Source organism: Theropithecus gelada, chromosome 20 (genome assembly GCF_003255815.1).
Source record: "Theropithecus gelada isolate Dixy chromosome 20, Tgel_1.0, whole genome shotgun sequence".
NCBI lineage: Eukaryota > Metazoa > Chordata > Mammalia > Primates > Cercopithecidae > Theropithecus > Theropithecus gelada.
This window is the reverse complement of record NC_037688.1, coordinates 55,374,637-55,395,571: the sequence shown is the minus strand read 5'-3', so window position 1 is coordinate 55,395,571 and position 20,935 is coordinate 55,374,637. Positions and strand designations below refer to the sequence as shown.

The window sequence follows — 20,935 nt, the reverse complement described above, 5'->3', positions numbered from 1 at the left end:
TTTTTTTTTTTTTTAGAGACAGGGCCTCACCATGTTGCCCAGGCTGGTCTTGAACTTCTGAGCTCAAGGGATCAGCCCACCTCAGCCTCCCAAAGTGCTGGGATTACAGGTGTGAGCCACCACCACCGGCCCAGACACTTTGATTTTGCCCATTTTATGGGTAATAAGTGATTTCTCAGGGTTTTTTGTTTGTTTTGAGACTGAGGCTTGCTCTTATAGCCCAGGTTGGAGTACAGTGGTATGATCTCAGCTCACTGCAACCTCCACCTCCTGGGTTCAAGTGATCTTCCTGCCTCAGTCTCCCAAGGCACATGCCACCAAGCTCGGCTAATTTTTTGTATTTTTAGCAGAGATGGGGTTTCACCATGTTGGCCAGGCTGGTCTCAAACTCCTGACCTCAGGTGATCCACCCGCCTCGGCCTCCCAAAGCGTTGGGATTATAGGTGTGTGCCTCACCCCCTCAGTGTTGTTGACTTTACATTTCTCTTACTTTTTATTTTATTATTTTTTTTTATTTTTAAGAGACTGTGTCTCACCGTGTTGCCCAGTCTGGCTTCACTCAAGCGATCCTCTCGCGGCAGTCCCTGGAGTAGCTGGGATTACAGGCATCCGCCACCAGGCTGGACTCCATTTCTCTGACTTAAAAAAAAAAAAAAAAAAAAATTGCAGTGAAATACACACATCGATATGTACCATCTTCACCATTTTTAAGGGTAAGATTAGGTGGTGTTCGGTATGTTCACTTTGTCGTGCAACCATATTTCTCTTTTAAATAACAGCACTTAGAGATGCCAACTTCGTGCCAGGCCCAGTTTGGGACACTAGGAACTCCCAGATGAATCAGCCGCTCCAGTGGAACTCCCTGCTGGTGGGGGAGGCACTGGCGAAACAGTGCTGAGCGGAGTCCTGACGGCGCTGGAGCTGAGGGGCAGTGTGGGATGCCCCAGGAAGGTTCCTAGGAAGAGGGGACCCAGGGTGACTCCCTAAGGAAACGCCGGTCCCAGGTAGAGGAGCGCATGTGAGCCAAGATCCTTAGGACTGAGCCGTCTAGGTGTGTCCCGGGAACTGCAGGAAACGGTTGGGTGAGTCAGTGGTGGGCAGCGGGGGTGATAAGCCCTTTCGTGTTTTCGGAATGGTAAGTTTGGGTCACAGGTGAGTGAAGACCGAAGGCCAGGGGTGGACTGACACTTCGTGGTAGGCGCAGGGCAGGGCAGGGGGGCGGCTTGGGGGTGGCAGGGTTTGGGTGAGAAATGGCAGCACATGGGGAACGAACGCAGGGCTCGGGGGCCTTCAGAGCTAAGCCCCGACGCCCCTTCCCACCTGCGGGGCAGAACTGGAGACGGCAGGGGGAAAGGTGAGGGAGGGTGGTTCCTAAAGGAGATGCCATCCCTGGTAAGGGGACACGGGCCCCTGGGACTTGGGTTGGGCCACAAGGAGAGAGGCCTGAACGACCAAAGGGAGGAGGTGTGCGGGAAGCCGCAGCGTCAGACCTCTGCCTCCTCCCTCAGATCGTGAGGCTCCCCAGCCTGGCTCGGGGGACCCCGAGATCCCCGGCCGGCGACAGCAGGCGGATCAGACCCCCTGCTCCTGTCCGCCTCTGGGTCCCTACAGACATGGGGAGGGGAGGACGGAGGCCCCAGCTCCCTGCGGGGGAGGGGCGTGAAGACGCGCGAGGTTCGGGGGAGATGAGCCGGCGTCGCCATGACAACGAGGCTGGTGGTCCGGCCCTGGGGACCCGGGAGGGAAGGAGGAGTAGTGGCCACACGCGCTGGCGGGGGCGGGGGCCCGGGTCTCCCAGGAGTACTTGGGGAACACCCGGCAATTCTGGCGGCTGCTTGCTGGTGGCGCAGGGAGCCCGCGTGTTTGAGAGCGCGTGTGCGTGCGAAGTTCTCTGGGTAAGTGTGCCAGCGCGCGCCTGGGGGTGTGCAAGGGTGTGAGCGTGCACACGTGGGCACGGGCGTGTGCGCGCAGGGGTGCCCGGCTGGATGTGTGCACACGAGTGTTTTCCGGCCCGCGTGCCCCTGCGTAAGTGTGCGCGCGCGGGCACACGTGTCTGTGTGTGCGCTCGCGTGCGCTCCCGAGCGGCCCCCGGGTGGGAGTCCGAGATCCCGCCCCCTCCCCAGCCCCGGCGTCCCTCCCCGCCCCCACCCCCCACCCCCTCCCCGCTGCCGGCGCCGGCTGCATCCTCGCCTCCACCTCGCTCACCCCCTCCTCCCCGCACTTTCTCGGCGCTCCCTCCCTCTCGGCTCGCACAGCCGGACTCCGCGCTCTCCTCGCCGGCCGCCGCCGCCCAGCCTGCGCCTGCCGTCCCCCCATTGCCTGGGCACCTGTTGGAGGCAGAGGCAGGTGCAGGGGGCTGGGCAGGCCGGGGGCGTGAGGGTGCTGGGGAGAGTGCCAGCCTGTGTGCGCTACGGGGGTGTTCGGCTCTCCTGCGGCTGCAATTTCTGGCTCCCCTGGGGAGCCAGGGGTGGCATCTGAGGCTGGGGTCTCCACCGGGGGCTGTGGTGAGCGAGCGGGGGAACCAGGCAGGCAGACAGGTCCTGGGGCTGAATGAAGGGACAGTGGGCAGTGGGAGCCTAGAGGGGTGGGTGACACCTTGACTAGACCAGCGCCTGGTGCAGAGGAGGACAGAGCCTCCGAGAAACAGAGGCGGGGCCCTGCAGGGTCCCTTGGGGAACAGGCAGGCTGAGGAGCAGAGCAGAGGGGAGCCCTGGAGGAGAGGAAGGAGCTGGCAAGATGATACAGGGACAACCTGGAGGTGGGTGGGTGAGGACGGGGTGGTGCAACTTCGACTTCTGCGGGGAGTGGGTTGGCAGCCCAGCCCCTGTGGAGCCAGCGTGGGGTCTGCAGGGCCCAGGCCTCCTGCCTGCCACCGGCTGGCACAGGCCACCCTCTCCCTCGACACCTAGGAAGGGAGGCTAGTGAGGGCCCTGCAGACCGAGGAGGCTGTCGCCTGGCCCTCAGCCAGAATGGCTAGGTATGATGGGCTCATTGGCTCACACGCCCTCTCCCAGCCAGGGGTGCTGCATGAGGGGCCGCAGGGGCGACCGCATGACCATCAACATCCAGGAGCACATGGCCATCAACGTGTGCCCCGGGCCCATCCGGCCCATCCGCCAGATCTCTGACTACTTCCCCCGCCGAGGACCCGGACCTGAAGGGGGCGGCGGCGGCGGCGAGGCCCCCACCCATCTGGCCCCCCTGGCTCTGGCCCCCCCTGCAGCCCTCCTTGGGGCCACCACGCCTGAGGATGGTGCGGAAGTGGACAGCTATGACTCGGATGATGCCAGTGAGTCTGGGGGCTTGGAGGTCCCATGCGCTGGTGGGGGTCTCCAGGCTTGCCGTGCCGGGGGAGGGGAATGGGCCCTGCTGGCTGTGCATGTAGGTAGGGGAGGAGGGCAGTGGGGGGGGAGGTGGCAGGGATGGCTGCCACAGCTGCAGTCGGTGTGGAGATTACAGCTTCAGCAAGGCTCAATATTCAGTATTTCTGCTGAGACACTCCACCACCCACACAGCCCCAGTTGCAGCCGAGCCAGGGACCCAGACGCACACACGCACGGGCCCACTCAGCCTCTTGCACTCACACTCGCTGGCTGGCAAGAAAGACACACACAGCCAGTGCCCACCTGCTGGCCTCTCTCACACACCTGTCTCCAAACCGATCCATGCTGCCTTTCCTCTCTCTCCAGCCGCCCTGGGCATGCTGGAGTTTGACCTTCTCTATGACCGAGCCTCCTGCACTCTGCATTGTAGCATCCTCAGGGCCAAGGTGGGCACTCCCTGCTGCCCCAGCCCGGGCCGGTTTGTGTGCAGCCCCCAGAGGGGGCCCATTCCTCCTTCCCTTCCCAGGCCTGCTCCTTCCTCCTGCCCTTGCAACCCCCTTCTGGGCTCCTCCAGGGTCCAGCTCTACAAGAGGGAGAAAGGTGCCGGGAGCCTCCAGCCCTCTCCCCTGCCCTCCTCTCCAGGGCCTCAAGCCCATGGATTTCAATGGCCTCGCCGACCCCTACGTCAAGCTGCACCTGCTGCCTGGAGCCTGTAAGGTAACAGCCTCCTCTCGCCCTGCTCGGCCCAGCCCGTGCCTCCAGCCCATGGGGCTGGAGGACAGGTATTGAGAACCTTTCATCCCCACACCCCAGGCTAATAAGCTAAAAACGAAGACTCAGAGGAACACACTGAATCCCGTGTGGAATGAGGACCTGACGTACAGTGGGATCACGGATGATGACATCACGCACAAGGTGCTCAGGTGAGGGCTCCCCTCCCCACCACCCAGGTCCAGCAGCAGCTCAGGGACAGCTGACATTGTAACTGCTGGTTGGTTGATCTATGTCCCATTAAGTCTGTACCTCTCTGATGCTCAAGAACCATCAGTGGCTCCCTAGCCCCTTTGGCAGCAGGCCAAAATACTTCCCTGCCATTCCTGCCCCCCAATATCTCCTGCCAGCCAAGTGTGGTGGCTCACGCCTGTAATCCCAGCACTTTGGGAGGCCAAGGTGGGCGGATCACTTGAGGTCAGGAGTTTGAGACCAGCCTGGGCAACTTGGTGAAACCCCATCTGTACTAAAAATACAAAAATTAGCTGGACATGGTGGCGTGCGCCTGTAAATCCCAGCTACTTGGGAGGCTGAGGCAGGAGGATCGCTTGAACCCAAGAGACAGAGGTTGCAGTGAGCCGAGATTGCACCACTGCACTCCAGTCTGGGTGATAGAGGGAGACTCTGTCTCAAAAACAAAAATATCTCCTGCCCCTCAAACAGAGAACTCCCTTCTTCCAACTGGCCAGTTCCACAACTCCTGAACTTAACTTGTTGTTTTCTATCTGGAAAGCTCCTTCCTGCCAGCCTAAATTCCGCTCATCTGAGGCTCAGTCCAAGCTCTGCCCCCTCCCAAAAGCGTTCCTGGGTTACCGAGACTCCTTCTCAGAGCCCTTGGCTGAAGTCAGACCTCTGCAGCTTTGGTCTGCCCCTTCCATGCCTTGAGTTCCCCTAAAATCTCTTAAGGAGTGAAGTCTTCAGGGACAGGGAACTTGCTCCGTCATCCCAGGAGATGAAGATGTGAGGAGAGTATTCCCTCAAGTCAGGTGGCGGGCAGTGAGACCCAGGCTCCGGAGAGACCTCTGCCTTTGTGCTTGGATTTGCATTTGGGACCTTCCCTGATGGTCAGGGCTGTGTGGCAGGGAGGCCACCTTGGTGTCGGGTGTGCGGGTGGAATGGAGGGGAGGCCAAGAGGCCAAAACCAGAATGAGACCTAAAAATGAGCACTCACCAGGGCCCAGCCTGGGCTTAGTATTTTCACATTTCTTTCTTTCCCTTGACCATCTCCATTTACAGATGGGAATTGAGGCGTAGGGTGATCAAGTGACTTGCCCAAGGTCACACAGGTGGCTCAGAAGTTGCAGGGTTGGGATCTGCCCATCCTCCATGCCACAGATGCCCAACCTGGTAGTAGGTCACTGCAGAGGCAGGGCAGGGGCTGCCGGAGGACAGGTGGCCGGAGAGCAATCATTTCTTTTTTTTTTTTTTTTTGGGTATATTTTTTTTTTGAGACTGAGTCTGGCTCTGTCGCCCAGGCTGGAGTGCGGTGGCCGGATCTCAGCTCACTGCAAGCTCCGCCCCCCGGGTTCCCGCCATTCTCCTGCCTCAGCCTCCCGAGTAGCTGGGACTACAGGCGCCGCCACCACGCCCAGCTAGTTTTTTGTATTTTTTAGTAGAGACGGGGTTTCACCGTGTTAGCCAGGATGGTCTCGATCTCCTGACCTCGTGATCCGCCCGTCTCGGCCTCCCAAAGTGCTGGGATTACAGGCTTGAGCCACCGCGCCCGGCCTGAGCAATCATTTCTTAGTGAGTCCCTGTGGGGCTGGCTCTCTGCTGCATGCAGGAAAAGAACGGGGTTCCTGAGGAGGCATGGGGTCCTTGTCTGGCTGTCCAAGGCTCTCACGGCCTGTGTCTATGGCCACATCCACTGTAGTGTTTGGCTTCTGCCCCCAAGCCCTGAATGGAGGCAGTGATCAGGGTGCTTCAAGATTTCTGAGGGCTTCCCACAATGGCCGAGCACGTTCTGATGGACCAGGGACAGCCGGTTGGCTGCACAGGGAGGGACAGAGGAATGGGCAAATCCGCTTGTCCTTCTCAAGTGCCAGCCTGTCTTCCAGATGAGACGTAGTGTGTAGGGCAGAGCTGGGCTGGTTCAAGGCCCTTCCTACACCCCAGAACAGGGCTCAGGTACCCCAGGGGCCCTGACGCTGCAGTTCCCCACCAGGATTGCCGTCTGTGATGAGGACAAGCTGAGTCACAATGAGTTTATTGGGGAGATCCGCGTGCCCCTCCGCCGCCTGAAGCCTTCGCAGAAGAAACATTTTAACATCTGCCTCGAGCGCCAGGTCCCGGTGTGTGCGGGGGGCTGCAGGGGCACCGGGGTAGGGGGCCCTGGGGAGGCCAGGCTTCCAGAACCTTCTGTTTGCCCCCTCAGCTGGCATCCCCCTCTTCCATGTCGGCGGCGCTGAGGGGCATCTCCTGTTACCTGAAGGAGGTGAGGCATCTCACAGGGATGGGGATGCACGTGGGTGGGAGGCGGCAGGGGCCCAGGCTGACCCTGCGTCTGTGCCCCGCAGTTGGAGCAGGCGGAGCAGGGCCCGGGGCTGCTGGAGGAGCGCGGCCGCATCCTGCTGAGTCTCAGCTACAGCTCGCGGCGCCGGGGACTGCTGGTAGGCATCTTGCGCTGCGCCCATCTGGCTGCCATGGACGTCAACGGTTACTCGGACCCCTACGTCAAGACGTGAGCCCTCGCCCTGACCCTCTCCTCCCCAGGGAGCCTGCCCTGGCCCGAGTTGGGCCTGGCCTGTCTCTGACCCCTCAGTTCCTCTCCCTCCACCCCACCTCTAGGTACCTGAGGCCTGATGTGGACAAGAAATCCAAACATAAGACATGTGTGAAGAAGAAGACTCTCAACCCAGAATTTAACGAGGTACCCGGGTGGGGATGGGATGCAGAGGGAGGCCAAGGAGGGGCTGGGGAGCCGGCTCACGAATGGGTGGCTGGCCTTGTTCTCAGGAGTTTTTCTACGAGATAGAGCTCTCCACTCTGGCCACCAAGACCCTGGAAGTCACCGTCTGGGACTATGACATTGGCAAATCAAATGACTTCATCGGTGAGGGAGGAGCTGGCTGAGGGTGCTGAGGGAGGGTGAGTGGCAGGGAGGTGGCCCTGACCCTGCCACTTGCTCCCCCAGGTGGCGTGTCCCTGGGGTCAGGTGCCCGAGGCGAGGCTCGGAAGCACTGGAGTGACTGCCTGCAGCAGCCGGACGCAGCCCTGGAGCGCTGGCACGCCCTGACCAGCGAGCTGCCCCCCGCGGCTGGGGCTCTGTCCTCAGCCTGAGTGGATAGCAGTGTCCTGGTACAGGCCTATCGGGCCGGGTGCAGTACCCAACCTTCGCACGAGTGTGTTGCACGTTTACACGGGGTGGGCTGCTCCCACCCTGCACTACCTGTCTTATTTTTGTGAATCTCTGTGACCTGGGTCTGTCTGCTCGTGAGGGGCTGTGGAGTTCTATATTCATATATGCAAACCTCCTGCCTGACTCGCTAGTCCCTGCAAATATGCAAAGCCCCCCTCCTCTGCACACCCGGGCAGTGCTCAGAGCCCGGCCCCAGGCCCCCACGCTCCTCGCTCCTGCCTCTCCACGCTGCCCCGTCCCTCTCCCCCCACAGGGAGGAGGTCGGATTAGGGGAGGTTCAGAGGAGGAGAATGCCTCAGAAAAAGAGAAAAGGACAAAAAACACACCCAGAGCCACTCCTTTAATACAGAAACTTCATTGCAAAAACCTAGCCCTGTACAGCTGCCCTTTTAAAGGGGTGGCCATCGCAGGGTCTCTGCCTCCCCAGCAGGGGGCAGATGCTCCCGGCCACTCGTTTAAATAACTGTCCCCTGGAGGGGGCCAGAGTTTGAAGGCAGGGCCCTTGCCACCCTCCTGGGGGACACCCGTGCATGTTTACGCCTTTTCTGGTTGTGTCAGTGGCCGGAGCATGGCAGCTGGGCGTCAATAAACACCTCCAAGGAAGCTGGGCTCGTGTGTGCTGGCACGGGGAGGGCGCCGGGCAGGGCTGTGGTGGGCATGGCATGATGTCGCGGTCACTCTGGGATGTCGATCACCAGGTCATCGTCCCCATCCAGGGCATCGTCCCCGCTACCTGCGTCGCTGAACATCTGCCGAGGGACCGTGCTCAGGATCGTGGGGGGGGGCATCTTGGGGGGTGGGAGGGGGGTCAGGGCTGTCCCGACCCCAGCCCCAGAACCCCGGCCAGGGAAGGTCAGCGGTCCTCCCACAGGGCAGTCAGGCGGCCCCACCGCCATCTGCAGCAGGGGAAGAAACACAGGGGGACTAGTCAGGGAGGCACTGGGGCCTCAGGAGACCGGGCCCTGCCCCCCAGGGCAGCTCTGGGGACGGGGAAGGGGCCCTGGGCACAGCCAGGCCAACCTATGCTGCACTCAGGGCCTGCCCGCCCCCAGCCCCTCGAGAGCCTCAAACCAGCAAGTGCCTGGGGGTGGTGATGGAGGTGAGATGAGGGGATGGGGTGCCTCATAGGAAACCAGGAGGGAAAGGCCCGGCCCTGCCCTCTCCAGGGAGGTGCCTGGGCTGCCCTGAGACAGGGGTTAAGCCAGAGGTGGAGTCGGCCTGGACTGCTTGCCTGCCTGCCACTGGGCCCCGAAGGTGCCACCTGCCGCCACTGGCTTCCTCTCCCTCCTCCTCCTCTCCCTCTTCTGCGGAACTCACTGGTTCGGTGGAGGGTATTGCAGGCTGCCTGAGCCAAGAGCCCCGGTGGCTTCTCTGCCCCCCAGAAGCTTCTATTATGTCTTGGATGGGCCCCTCCTCGGTATCCCCGCAGCCGTGACCTAGGCCCAGCCCTCCTCTCAGCTCACCTGGGCTGCGGTCCCAGCCTCCTAACTGGACTCCCTGCCTGCAGCCTCTCCCAGATCCAGCTCCTCCGCACTGCAGCCAGAGCGCGCGCTCTAAAACACAGACCTGAGCGCGTCACCGTGCCACTCAGGGCCTCGGGACGGGAGTGCTGCCTGCCGGATGACAGGCGGCCCCTCCACCTGGGCATCCTGCTCTATTTGTCAGAAGTCCTGCTTCGTCCTCTGAGGCTGGGAAGTGGCCTCTGCCCTGCCCAACCCTTCAGCACCCCCAGCTGCCAGGTCCTCACAAACCCTCCCCAGAGAGCTCTGTGGGTCTCCTCCGCAGTCCCCATGCTTTGTCTGTGGGCACAAACTGGGCACGGGCTGTGTGCCAGGTGGTTTGTTAATGCCCTCCCAGCCTCAGGACACTGGGGAGCGGAGACAGGTCACGTGCCAGAGAAGGAGGCTGAACCTGGTGTGGACATGGAGGTCCTGAGGCACAGGCCCGCTGGGTCCTGTGGGGCAGTGGCAGTGTCCAGTCTGGTCCTGGGCTAGATGCTGGGTGGGCTGGCAGGAAACGCCATGCGCGGTCTCCAGTGGCCCTTCTGAGTGTCACATTTGGCCCTGTGGCCTCCTTTCTGCTTCCTAAGGAGCCCTCACCCTCATCTCCGCTGCTGGGGTGGCGTGGGGGCCAGGGTGGGTCAGGCCTCAGGGTATAGGAGACTGGTAGGATGGATGACAGGGGGTCCAACTCTGAACAGCACCCCCGCGCCCTGTACCAGGCCCCCACATGTACACACGGGAGCAGACATGTGTGTATGACTGGAAAGCACCATCCCCTTCTCTGGCCACCCCCTCTCCTTCCCCGCTGTGCGCAGCATGTCCCACCCTGGCCTGGACTTCCTCAGTGGCATCCTCTCAGCCTGACTGGCAGCGACTCACGTTTCTCTGTGGCTTACTAGGAGCCAGGCATGGGCCAAGCAATTTTCATCCCTTCACTCACATTCTTCCCACAAGGACGCCACTGAACAGAGAAAGAGAGCTGTGGCTCCAAGTGTGAAATGACACGCTGAGGTCGCATGGTGAGTACTGGAAGAGCTGGGATTCAAAGCCGGCCAAGTCTGACTCAGGCCTGACAGAACCAACCTGCTTCTGTCTTCACAGTTATCCCTTCTCTGCTTGGACTCCCTTCCTTCCATCTCCTCGCTCCCCTGACAGTAACAGACAAACTCCCACTTCAGGCCAGTGTCCAGGCCTTCCATGATGCCGCCCCACCTGGTTCTTCTTGCCAATTTCTTACCACTCCTGCTCTGGCCCAGAAAGTGCTTTCACTGTGGCCCTGGCTCCCTTCCCACCATGGCTTCAGCCAGGAACATCCAAATCCACTCACCCTGGGCTCACACGTTCTCCTCGCTGAGGCCTTTCCTGGCTTCTCCCCACCTCCCCCGACAGCTATGGACCTGGGCCGCCCTCCCAAATCTTCTCTCCAGAATGTCTAGAACTTTGCTCCCAGACGCAACTCCGCTTCAGGAGTCAGCACCAGGCCAGAAAGCCTCTAAGTGCCCCCCAGTGCTGCACCACTCCCCACCCTGCCCGCCATCCCTCTGCGAAGGACCAGGGCCAGTACTGTCACCTCTGCTACTCAGGCTCAAGGGGTGAAGCCTCACAGGGCCAAGGTCACACAGAGAAAACGGCAGAGTTGGGATGGAAGCTCCAGATCCTGTACTCCAGACCACCGCAAATGCGGCCTCTCATTCTGCTTCTGGCTCCAGAACCCTGGGAGCCGCCCAGCTGGTCCCCATTCCGCTCTGCCCCTCAGCCCATCCCCATCTCGCCCAAGGCTCGCATCTACCACTAGCCTGGTGGCTTCCAAATGCGCAGCCCCTCATGGGCTGCTGTCTAGCTTCCTTTCCAGGTGGCACCTGACACATCCGCGGCCAGACTCAGCTTCCCTCCAAGCCTGTGCTCCCACAGCCCTCCCATCTCGAGGGAGGGAGACTCCACTCGTGCTCAGACTAAAGCCCTGGAGGCATCCTGGCCTCTCTCCCGCACAGCCCACACGGGGTCCTCCTGGAACTCCCACCCTCATTCTCCGAAATGGGTCTGCAGCCCCCTCTGGACCCTCTGCCCTCGGCCTGGTTTACCGCGGTGGCCTCCTCATTCCCATCCCAACTCACCCCACCGCTCACCTAGTCTGTTCTCTGACCACCAGTGTCTGCAATTTTGTTAAGATGCAATTAGATCACTCCCGCTTCATGCCTGCAACCTGTGCCCCGCCAGGGAACTGCCTTCTCCAAGGCTTCATTCACAGCGAATCCTGCACACTGGCGCCTCAGGAGCTCCCCTCTGACCTGCTCCAGGACCCACTTACTTTCCTTCCCGACACGGACTCCTTCCAGACCCTCCAACAAGCCCAGCTCACACCCTCCCAGGGTCTCTGCCTGACAGAAACACTGCCCAGGAGCCACACGGTTTGCTGCCACTTCCTGTATGTCTCTGCTCAAAGAACATCCCCGACTGCTGGGCCCTAAGTGTCAGCCTCGTCCCCCCGGCGTCCCCATGCTCTGGACCTCACTCTGTTCTTCTCCACAAGTACCTATTTTTCTAGTATGTTTTCTGCGTATCTTGCTAGAACGTGAGCTCTGTGAGGGCAGGCACTGGTCTGCTTTGTGCACTGCCGTGTAACAGGAGGTGCTCCAGGGGCGCTTGCTGGTCATATCGAGTAGGACCACTAGCACTATAGGTGCCAAGCCTAGGAAGCCTAGAGGGTAACAGAGACTTGCTGAAGGCCATGTGGTTTCTAATAGGCGGTCTTGACTTGACTAGATCCAGTAATCCTGCCCTGGTCTGGGGCTACCTGGCATCACAAAACACGCCCCACCCTGGGAAAATGAGCCTGGCCCCGCTACACTGCAGCCGTGAAAGGGCGGGACCCCTGGCATCCGCATGCCAGGTCCCCCAAGGCTGGTTCTGCCCTGATTTGTCTCCATACAAGCCTGTGAGCCGAGATTTCTCTGATCCACCCCTCAGTGCTAAGTGCTGACTGGGTCCCCAAATTAATCGTTCATGATTCTCTGACAGGCCCCCGCCTTGAGCCTCCCTCAGGTGGCTCTCCTCCTGCCGTCCTGCCCCTCCCTAGCGCCCCCACGTCAGGGTACCTTGAGTTTCCGGGGCAGGCGGGGCCGTTTCTCCCGCTTGGGCCTCAGGGGGCTGGGCTCGGGCAGCTGCAGGGCCAGGTAGTCAGAAGGGAATGGGGGGTAGCGGGGGGAGGCCAGCTGCGGGCGGGAGCGGGGATGGAGATGGGAGGCGGAGTGGACCGGGGTGAGGGTGGGGAAAGAAATGCAAACAGGAGGAAGATGGAAAAACAAAAGAGATGGTGATGAGTGCGGCTCCCGGGGCTCCCGAACACAGAAGGGCCGGGCAGCAGCAGGATGCTGTCCTGGGCTTTGCTCTCCTCAGTCACGCCTGGCCCCGTTCCTATACCAGAGAGAAGGGGGCAGCCCCCACTCACACCCTCCATGGGACACTTGGGCCACACCCAGACAGATGTCCCCAAAGTTGGGCAGGCCTTGCCCGGAGGCCCAGCTCTTCTGCCCAAACGACGCCCACCTTATTCCCAGGCATATTAGTTCACCACTTCCCACCCCTGACCCCAACTCACCGAGCTCAGGTATGGGGAGGGAACCCCGGAGGCCTGAAGGGGAAACCCTGTTGAAGGAGGCAGGGAGAGGCTGGAGGGAGAGGGGGCCCCCCCCAGCGGAGGGCTTCTCTTCCTGGAGAAAGGACAGCGCGGGGTCAGAGGTGGCTGGGAGCCCAGGCGCCCCACCTGACCCTCCCCAGCGAGAGGAATGCATCTTCTTCTCACCTCTTAGGGGCCGGTGTGTCAGACAACTTGGGTGTCCCCTCGGTCTCGCTGTTATCTGATGATGCAGTGGCATCTGAGTCTGTGACGGGGACAGATGGTCAGTGGGGCTGGGGGATCCCAGTCCATCCCAGAAGGGTATAACCTCCTCCACGCTACAGAAGGGCACCGGAGGACCAGGTGCGGGGGCTCATGCCCGGAATCCCAGCACTGTGAGAGGCTGAGGTGGCCAGATCGCTTGAGGCCAGGAGTTCAAGAGCAGCCTGGACAACCTAGCGAGACCTCATCTCTATTAAAAACAAAAGCAATTACCCGAGCATGGTGGCGTGTGCCTGTAGTCCCAGCTACTCAGGAGGCTGAGGCAGGAGAATTGCTTGGAGATTGAGGCTGCAGTGAGCTGTGATTGTAACACTGCACACCAGCCTGGGTGACAGAGCAAGACCCTGCCTCAAAAAAACAAAACAAACCAAAAACCCAATAGAAGGGCTCCCGGGGGGGATTCTGACTCACCAGCTAGTGGGCACGCACATGCACCACACACCTGAGCTGTCCCAGGGAGGTCCACAGCCTCTCCAGCCTCCCCAGCGCCCCTCCCGCTCTGATTCCTCCGTAACACACCTGCCACGCATGGCCAGCGTGCCGGGCTCCTTCCCACTCACCACCTCTCCTTGCCATCAGATCCAAGGAAGGATGGGAAGGGCAGCACCTCCACTTGTCACATGAGGTCACCGAGGCTCAGAAAGTAAGGTGTGAGGCTGAGACTCTGACTCCTTGGCTATTTGATGCCACTGGTTCCTTGCCTCTGAGCTGAGCTGTCTTCAGCTCCTGCCTCTGCCCCACACCCCATAACCAGGGTCCTGTTCATCCACCCCTGAAGTCCTCCCCTTCATCCACTGCTCCCCACGCCAACTAACACAGGTCAGGCCACCAGCATGTCAAAATCACCTGCTAAGCAGTCTCACATCACCCTGCCATCCACTGTCCACCCCCAACCCCACAGCGAGCTAAAACAAACCTGGTCACATCCTTCTTGATGACATCCCCCACTACCTGCACGAATTCATGGTGCTACTTAATCTGGCTTCAACACACCTTTCCGATCAACTAACGTAACTGTATTCTTTACAGCACACTGACCTATTTCGTCAAAAAAGAAATGTATTTCCTATTCAGTGCCTCTGCCTACAAGGGCCATCTTTCATGGAACAAATGACTGATACACCTATAGAAGCCATTACCAATGTCTCTGCTCAGAGAGACCCTTTAAGAAGCAGATCAAACGCCACCGCCTCTGGGAAGTCTTCCAGAATCCCTCAAGCCCAATTAACTGCAGGCTCTCCTGGAACCCTCTACTCTTACTCATCATGGCTGCGCTCACACTGTGCTGAAAAGTGTCATTTGCATGTGTCTCCCTAGCCAGGGTGTGGGCCTCCATGACAGGAGTGGGGCTCATATTGCTGGCCTTTGCTCCTCAGATGCAACCCACTCTAGCCATGAACATGCTGGGTCCTCTCCCACCTCCTGCCCTGAATTCCCCTCAAACAGGATGTTAACTGGAAGACCCTAGGGAAAGGAGAGGCAGGGGATGAGAGGCTGCAATAAAAGCCAAACCTCCTACTATGACCTACCTGAGTGAGCCCCTGCCTATTTCCCTAACCTTATCTACAATCCTCCTATAATAGCAAGCAAATGGGTATCATGCGTTCTGACAAAACACTACGTCCCAAAACGTGGCTGGCTGCTACATGCCGATCCCTGCCTCAGACCAATGTTTAAAGGCACCTTGGAGAGAGGTGATTCTACATGACATGGCTTATGAGGGCCCCACCCAGGAAGAGACCCACAAATGCCCACCTTAGGGTTTTTTCAAACTGTGGGTCTCAATCCATTAGTGAGTCATGAAATCAATTTACTGGTGTGCAACCAGCACTAAAGGAAGGGAAAAAGAGCAATCTAAAAAGTATCAGGATGAAATGGATACAGTGATCTTAAAAACGTTTCACTAAACTTTGTTTTGTAGGTATGCATGTGGGGCTCCGGTTATGATGGAAAACATAGTTAATTGCAGACAATATTTAAATAAAGGGATGAAAACAGTGTTCTCTCTTTTTCACCCCTCTGCTTTTCAACCAAGCCTGGCCTGTTCTTACCTCAGGGTAGCTGCATTTATTATTCTGCTGGGGCAGCTCCAGCTCACTTCTTCACAAGGTTGGTTTTTCTTTTTTTTTGGACGGAATCTCGCTCGGTTGCCCAGGCTGAAGTGCAGTGGCGCAATCTCGGCTCAGTGCAAGCTCCGCCTTCCAGGTTCACGCCCATTCTCCTGCCTCAGCCTCCCGAGTAGCTAGGACTACAGGCGCCCGCCACCACGCCTGGCTAATTTTTTGTATTTTAAATAGAGACGGGAGTTCACCATGTTAGCCAGGATGGGGTTTCTTTCTCTTTTTTTTGAGACAGTCTTGCTCTGTCACCCAGGCTGGAGCACAGTGGTGCTATCATGACTCACTGCAGCCTTGACCTTTCAGGCAAGGGATCCTCCTGGTTCTGCCTCCCAAGTAGCTAGGACCACATGTATACACAACTATACATGTTTTTTTTTTTTTTAAACTGAGATGGGGTCTCACTATGTTGCCCAGGATGGAAGCCTGGTTTCTTATCTGGTCCCAACTCAAACGTCTCTCCGTGAAAAGCCTTTCTTGAGTACTCTATTCAGACGTTGCCTGCTGCCTGCTTGCTGCTGTCTGCAAGCTAAGAATGGCTTTTTTTTTTTTCTTTTTTTGAGATGGAGTTTTGCCCTGTGGAATGCAGTGGCAGCGATCTCGGCTCACTGCAACCTTTGCCTCCAGGGTTCAAATGATTCTCCTGCCTCAGCCTCCCCAGTAGCTGGGATTACAGGCGCACGCCACCACACCCAGCTAATTTTTGTATCTTTAGTAGAGACGGGGTTTCACCATGTTGGTCAGGCTGGTCTTTAACTCTTGACCTTGTGATCCACCCACTTCGGCCTACCAAAGTGCTGGGATTACAGGCGTGAGCCACGGTGCCCGGCCAAGAATGGCTTTTAAGCTTTTAAATGTTTGAAGAAAAAAAAACTAAAGAAAAATTTTTCATATGGAAATAACACGAAATTCAAATTTCAGTGCCTATAAAGTTTTATAGAAACATAGCCCTACTCATTTATTTGCCTATGGGGCATGGCTGCTACTACAACGGCAGAGTTCAGTAGGTGCTTCAAAGATTGTATGTTGCAGAAAGCTTACTTACCATCTGGCCCTTTGCAGAAACAATTCATCAACCCCTGTTGTACTATAATCATTACCACATAACTGCTTTCATTACCTTCAAGTCCTTACTATGACCTAAAATTCTAGTGTATTGTCTTCATTTACTTATTCTTTCCAACTAAAATATAAATTACAAGAGACCAAGGGCTTTGCCTGTCTCTGCCTCTGCTGTATCCCCTGTGCCAAGCACAATGTCTGAAGCACAATGGGTGCTCAGTAAGTGCCTGAATAAAAGAACGGTGCAGGTGGAAGGCAAGCAACTAGGCTTAAGGACCACTGGGGGCTGCATCAGCTGCCACTGCCTAAAAGGCAGGGGTCCAGGAAGCTTGCTAAGTGCCAGGAACCACGCCCTCCACCAATTTTTCAAGACCTTGCTCACCTGAAGAGTCTTCATCCACATTCTCGTACTGCAGAAGTCGGTCTAGGAGGAAACTGAGGAGAGAGAAGGAGAGACGGACAGTGATTTCCCAGCGCAGCAATGTCCCCCTGGGCCCCTGACCCTCCCAGCAGGCCCATCGGATCCTTGAAAGAGCCCATGCACTTGTGGCCCTACTCGGGGATGGGGTCCCAATGTAGACTGCCTAGGAACTACATCGCCCTCCGCCCCTGCAACGTGCCTCACCTCTTGTCCCGGGACACCTTCAGTAATTTCCTTTGCGCTTTCCTCAGCTCCTCCTGGAAGCACTCGTGCTCCTGTATCATGGGCAAGGGGTGCGCTGGGCCAACGGTCCTCCGTGAAGGGCCCCGGAACCTGCAGCCGCTCGCCCCACCCACTTTACACCTGAGTAAACTGAGATTTTGTCCGCGCCAGGCCTCCCCCATCTACAGCCTTCCCGCGGCAGCACTCACGTAGATGAGGAACTTGAGCTTCCGTTTCAGATTCCGGTATTTCTTTTTGTAGTCCACTTCACCGTCCGCCGGCCCGTTCATGACCGGCCCGGCAGTGGCGCCCAGCTTCTGCAGTCCCGCTACCCCAAGCAGGCGCTGCCCCGTCGCTCACGCCTCCACTTCCGGAGACTCTGCAAGGCTGTGCCACCGGGACTACAACTCCCGGCGTACCGGGCGCCCAGGCGGCGTCACCGCACGGGCCGCCCTGCCGGGGAATACTGGGAAAGGAGCGCGGTGGCGAGTGGCTGCGCTGGGGATGGCGCAGCAGTGACGCGGTGACGCCACAAAAATGGCGGACGCTGGAGGGCGCCGTTCCTGACTCTAATGTGCTTAGACACTTGAAGCCACAAAAGGATTTTCCCCCGAGGTTCCTCGTCTCCTCGCGAGGATGCCTCTTCTCTTCTGCCTTGCGAAATAATAGCGGCCTAGCTGGTGCCCGTGACCACGAAGGAAGGCAGAGTCGCGGGCTGATTACGTTTCACCCAAAGGTTGCCGGCGCCGAATCGGTTTCTAACGAGAAATTTAAAAATGATTCGTTCCAAGAAAGGGTAGGAGCCGCGAGACCCTCCAACTGCCCAGGGAAAACAAGTCTCGTCTGGCAAAGTTATCGGCCCACGCGATCCAAGGGCCAACGGTCCCTAGCCCCACGGTGCCGCAGCACTGCGCGTGCGCGAACCGCTGTCAAACGCGCTGACGGAGGCCGAGAAGAAAAAAAGGCGGGAGCCGCCAATCCCGGGTTGAGCAAAATGGCGCGGGAGAAGGAGATGCAGGAGTTCACCCGTAGCTTCTTCCGAGGCCGCCCGGACCTCAGGTGCCCAGGGAGTTGGAGATGGGGTTGGAAAGGGCGCGGGTGGGACGGGACTCCGTCCTGACACCCTGTCCCCGCAGCACGCTCACGCATTCCATCGTGCGGCGGAGGTACCTGGCTCACTCGGGCCGCGACCACCTGGAGCCAGAGGAGAAGCAGGCACTGAAGCGGCTGGTGGAGGAGGAGCTGCTGAAGATGCAGGTGTGCCGGGCCGGAGCCTGGGCCGCGGGAGGCGGAGGCGGGGCTTGCTGCCGAGGAGGAGGGGCCTGACGGGGCGCGGTGAACGCCGCCTTGGTGCATAGTTCGCCCTCTTGGCGCACACACAGGTGGATGAAGCCGCTTCCAGGGAAGACAAACTGGACCTTACCAAGAAGGGCAAGAGGCCTCCCACCCCTTGTAGCGACCCGGAGAGAAAAAGGTTCCGCTTCAATTCAGAGTCGGGTTAGTGCTTCCTACCTGCTATGGGGGACTTCTGCATCGTTGGGTCACTCAAGAAGCATTCACTGTGCATCTCTTATGTCCCCAGGCGTTAAATGAGGGAGCGAGGCCAGTGAGTCAGGAACCGGGAACAGCGAGGACAGATAGCTGTTTCCTGCTGCCCCTCCAGCTGTCAGGGCAGGGCTCGAGACAACCTATCCAAAGTGAAGGGAGAAGGGACAGGAGCAGCCTGTCTCAACCCTCTCTCCTCTCCATATTCCAGAGTCCGGCTCTGAAGCTTCCAGCCCAGACTACTTTGGACCCCCAGCAAAGAATGGGGTGGCAGCAGAAGTCAGCCCAGCCAAGGAGGAGAATCCAAGGCGAGCCTCAAAGAAGGCAGTTGAGGAGAGCAGTGATGAGGAACTGCAGAGGGACCTGCCCGCACAGAGGGGAGAGGAGAGCAGTGAGGAGGAGGAAAAGGGGGACAAGGGGAAGACTAGGAAGAAACCTGTGGCAAAGAAGCAGGCACCAGGCAACGCCTCAGTCAGTAGGAAGCAGGCCAGGAAAGAAAGCGAGGAGAGCGAGGAAGAACCCGTTCAGAGGATAGCAAAGAAGGTGGAGGGAAATAAAGGAACTAAAAGCCTGAAGGAAAGTGAACAGCTGAATGAAGAGGAGGAGGAGATCCTAGCTGGGAAGAAAGAGCACAGAGGGGAGGAAGAGAAAGAAGGGGAGGAGGAAAAGGAGGATTGGAAACCCAGAGCCAGGAGCAATGGCGGGAGAAAGTCAGCTAGGGAGGAGAGGAGCTGTAAGCCGAAAAGCCAGGCAAAGAGGCTCATGGGAGACTCAGACAGCGAGGAAGAGCAGAAAGAGGCAGCAGGCAGTGGGGATGACAGTGGGAGAGATGGAGAACCCCCAGTGCAGAAGAGGAGCAAGGACAGGACCCAGCTTAAGGTTGGGAAGGGGTTGAGTGGAAGCAGCGAGGATGAGGAAGACAGTGGGAAGGGGGAACCCACAGCTAAAGGCTCTAGAAAGACGGCCACACGGCGCAGCACCAGTGGTGAGGAGAGTGACTTGGAGAGGGAAGTGAGTGACATTGAGGCAGGGGGCGGCCCCCAGGGGGAGAGGAAGAACCGCTCTTCCAAGAAGAGCTCCAGGAAAGGCAGGACACGGAGCTCCTCTTCCTCCTCAGACGGAAGTCCAGAGGCCAAAGGAGGGAAGGTGAGGGTGAGGCGGGGTGGGAGGCCACCATTAGGGAAGAGGGAGACCCTGCCTCAGGCCCAGCAGGCTTTGCCTTCAGCTGTTGTCTTTCCTTGCTAGGCTGGCTCAGGTCGCCGTGGAGAGGACCACCCAGCTGTGATGAGGCTAAAGCGCTACATTCGGGCCTGTGGTGCCCATCGAAACTACAAGAAGCTGTTGGGCTCCTGTTGCTCACACAAGGAGCGCTTAAGTATCCTCCAGGCAGAACTGGAAGCCCTAGGCATGAAAGGTGAGGCCCGGCGTGCCCTAGGGGCTGCAGTAGAGGGCCTTGCTGGGGAGGAGAGGATCACCAGCTTCTTCTGCCCCAGGTACCCCTTCCCTAGAGAAGTGTCGGGCCCTGAAAGAGCAGAGGGAGGAGGCAGCTGAGGTAGCCTCCTTGGATGTTGCGAACATCATCAGTGGCTCGGGTAAGGGATTTCCTCTCACTGCCCGGGAGCAGATAGGTGAGGTTGGACATCCTCGGGTATCTGATCTCTCATTTCCCCTTTCCCCTAGGCCGGCCACGCAGACGTACAGCCTGGAACCCTTTAGGAGAAGCAGCACCCCCAGGGGAGCTGTACCGTCGGACCCTGGACTCAGACGAAGAGCGGCCCCGTCCCGCACCCCCGGACTGGTCACATATGCGTGGCATCATCAGCAGTGATGGCGAGAGTAACTGAGCTCTGCCACCCTCAGGAAGGACCCTTGATCCATGTACAAAGCATACATAGCACCCCTTGCCCGGTGTCTGTGGAACAGAAGCAGCTTTCTTCAGAGAAGACTGCCGTTCCCGAGGACACAAGCTGTTGGGATGCTACTTCTCAGCTTCACGCTCTCCATTTAAGGTGTTTATTTTTTAAGACTCAATAAAGGAGTGTTCGTAATCACATCAAATCTGGTCCCCCATTCTCACCTGTATTTTGGGCCAGGAAACTGAGGAGTCACTGCCTCCACCTCCTCCCCTGGCGTGGTTCCCTTTAATTTCCCCTGGGTTCCTGGAAGAAGTCCCTGCCTTCAGACCCTGTCATCCAACAGCCACCAGACCCATTGGAGAAGGTGTGTGGCTCCTGTGCTGCCAGCCTGCCCAGTGGCCCCTCTGCTTTTAGCCTGGCCTGCCCACTTGGGAGGGGGATAGAATGACTTGAGGGCAGCCGGTGCTTAAGCCTTCCCCCTTCTTCTGCTAACAGCCACTTTGTCCAGGGGCTGTTAGCCTCGAAGGGGTGGGGAAAAGCCCTGACCTCCTGGGCCAGTCCCAGCCTTCTAGGCCTCTGGCTACAGGCCCAGCCTGTGCAGTCACATGAGGTCTCCACTGAACTCTGGCTGCTGAGCCTTGCGGGAAGATGTGAGCATGGAGCTGCCTGGGGTCTGTATGGAAAGCAAACCTAAGAATCTTTGAAGCCAAAGCAAAGAAAACAGGAATTAGAGGTCAAGGGGTTGAAGACCACCTTTAAGATCTGATCTGGTCACACCTGAAGTCATTAAAATCACTGAAATGTTTAGATACACAGCCCAATAAATTCTCTTTTTTAAAAAAGTACAACCAGTACTATTC

General features: G+C 58.5%; 3 protein-coding genes across 9 annotated transcripts; 2 read left to right on the top strand and 1 right to left on the bottom strand.

Annotated features, from left to right (window-relative positions):
• The first annotated feature begins 656 nt into the window (after window positions 1-656).
• Window positions 657-8,055, top strand: DOC2A (double C2 domain alpha). 2 transcript variants are annotated; one of them, XM_025369795.1, is made up of 12 exons: window positions 1,811-1,895; window positions 2,256-2,342; window positions 3,015-3,289; window positions 3,690-3,769; window positions 3,966-4,040; window positions 4,137-4,246; window positions 6,259-6,385; window positions 6,469-6,528; window positions 6,611-6,774; window positions 6,882-6,963; window positions 7,050-7,146; window positions 7,228-8,055. In XM_025369795.1, the coding sequence occupies exons 3-12, from the start codon at window positions 3,028-3,030 to the stop codon at window positions 7,371-7,373; spliced, it is 1,203 nt and encodes a 400-aa protein (XP_025225580.1). In that variant the 5' UTR covers window positions 1,811-1,895; window positions 2,256-2,342; window positions 3,015-3,027; the 3' UTR covers window positions 7,374-8,055. The 2 variants fall into 2 exon arrangements, with proteins under 2 accessions (XP_025225581.1, XP_025225580.1); XM_025369796.1 differs by lacking the exons at window positions 1,811-1,895; window positions 2,256-2,342 and adding an exon at window positions 657-1,004.
• INO80E (INO80 complex subunit E) lies at window positions 7,777-18,339 on the bottom strand. Of its 5 annotated transcripts, XM_025369802.1 has the most exons (8): window positions 16,884-18,339; window positions 16,657-16,727; window positions 16,414-16,466; window positions 12,757-12,835; window positions 12,553-12,664; window positions 12,050-12,166; window positions 8,916-9,005; window positions 7,777-8,348 (listed from the first exon to the last, which is right to left on the bottom strand). In XM_025369802.1, the coding sequence occupies exons 1-7, from the start codon at window positions 16,962-16,964 to the stop codon at window positions 8,937-8,939; spliced, it is 582 nt and encodes a 193-aa protein (XP_025225587.1). In that variant the 5' UTR covers window positions 16,965-18,339; the 3' UTR covers window positions 7,777-8,348; window positions 8,916-8,936. The 5 variants fall into 5 exon arrangements, with proteins under 5 accessions (XP_025225587.1, XP_025225583.1, XP_025225584.1 ...); XM_025369798.1 differs by lacking the exon at window positions 8,916-9,005; XM_025369799.1 differs by lacking the exon at window positions 16,884-18,339 and having other exon boundaries at window positions 16,657-16,856.
• Window positions 17,192-20,917, top strand: HIRIP3 (HIRA interacting protein 3). 2 transcript variants are annotated; one of them, XM_025369793.1, is made up of 7 exons: window positions 17,192-17,733; window positions 17,811-17,931; window positions 18,057-18,171; window positions 18,431-19,365; window positions 19,465-19,633; window positions 19,713-19,811; window positions 19,900-20,914. In XM_025369793.1, exons 1-7 carry the CDS (start codon window positions 17,669-17,671, stop codon window positions 20,061-20,063), a joined length of 1,668 nt encoding a protein of 555 aa, XP_025225578.1. In that variant the 5' UTR covers window positions 17,192-17,668; the 3' UTR covers window positions 20,064-20,914. The 2 variants fall into 2 exon arrangements, with proteins under 2 accessions (XP_025225578.1, XP_025225579.1); XM_025369794.1 differs by lacking the exon at window positions 18,431-19,365 and having other exon boundaries at window positions 19,900-20,917.
• Window positions 20,918-20,935: the final 18 nt, after the last annotated feature.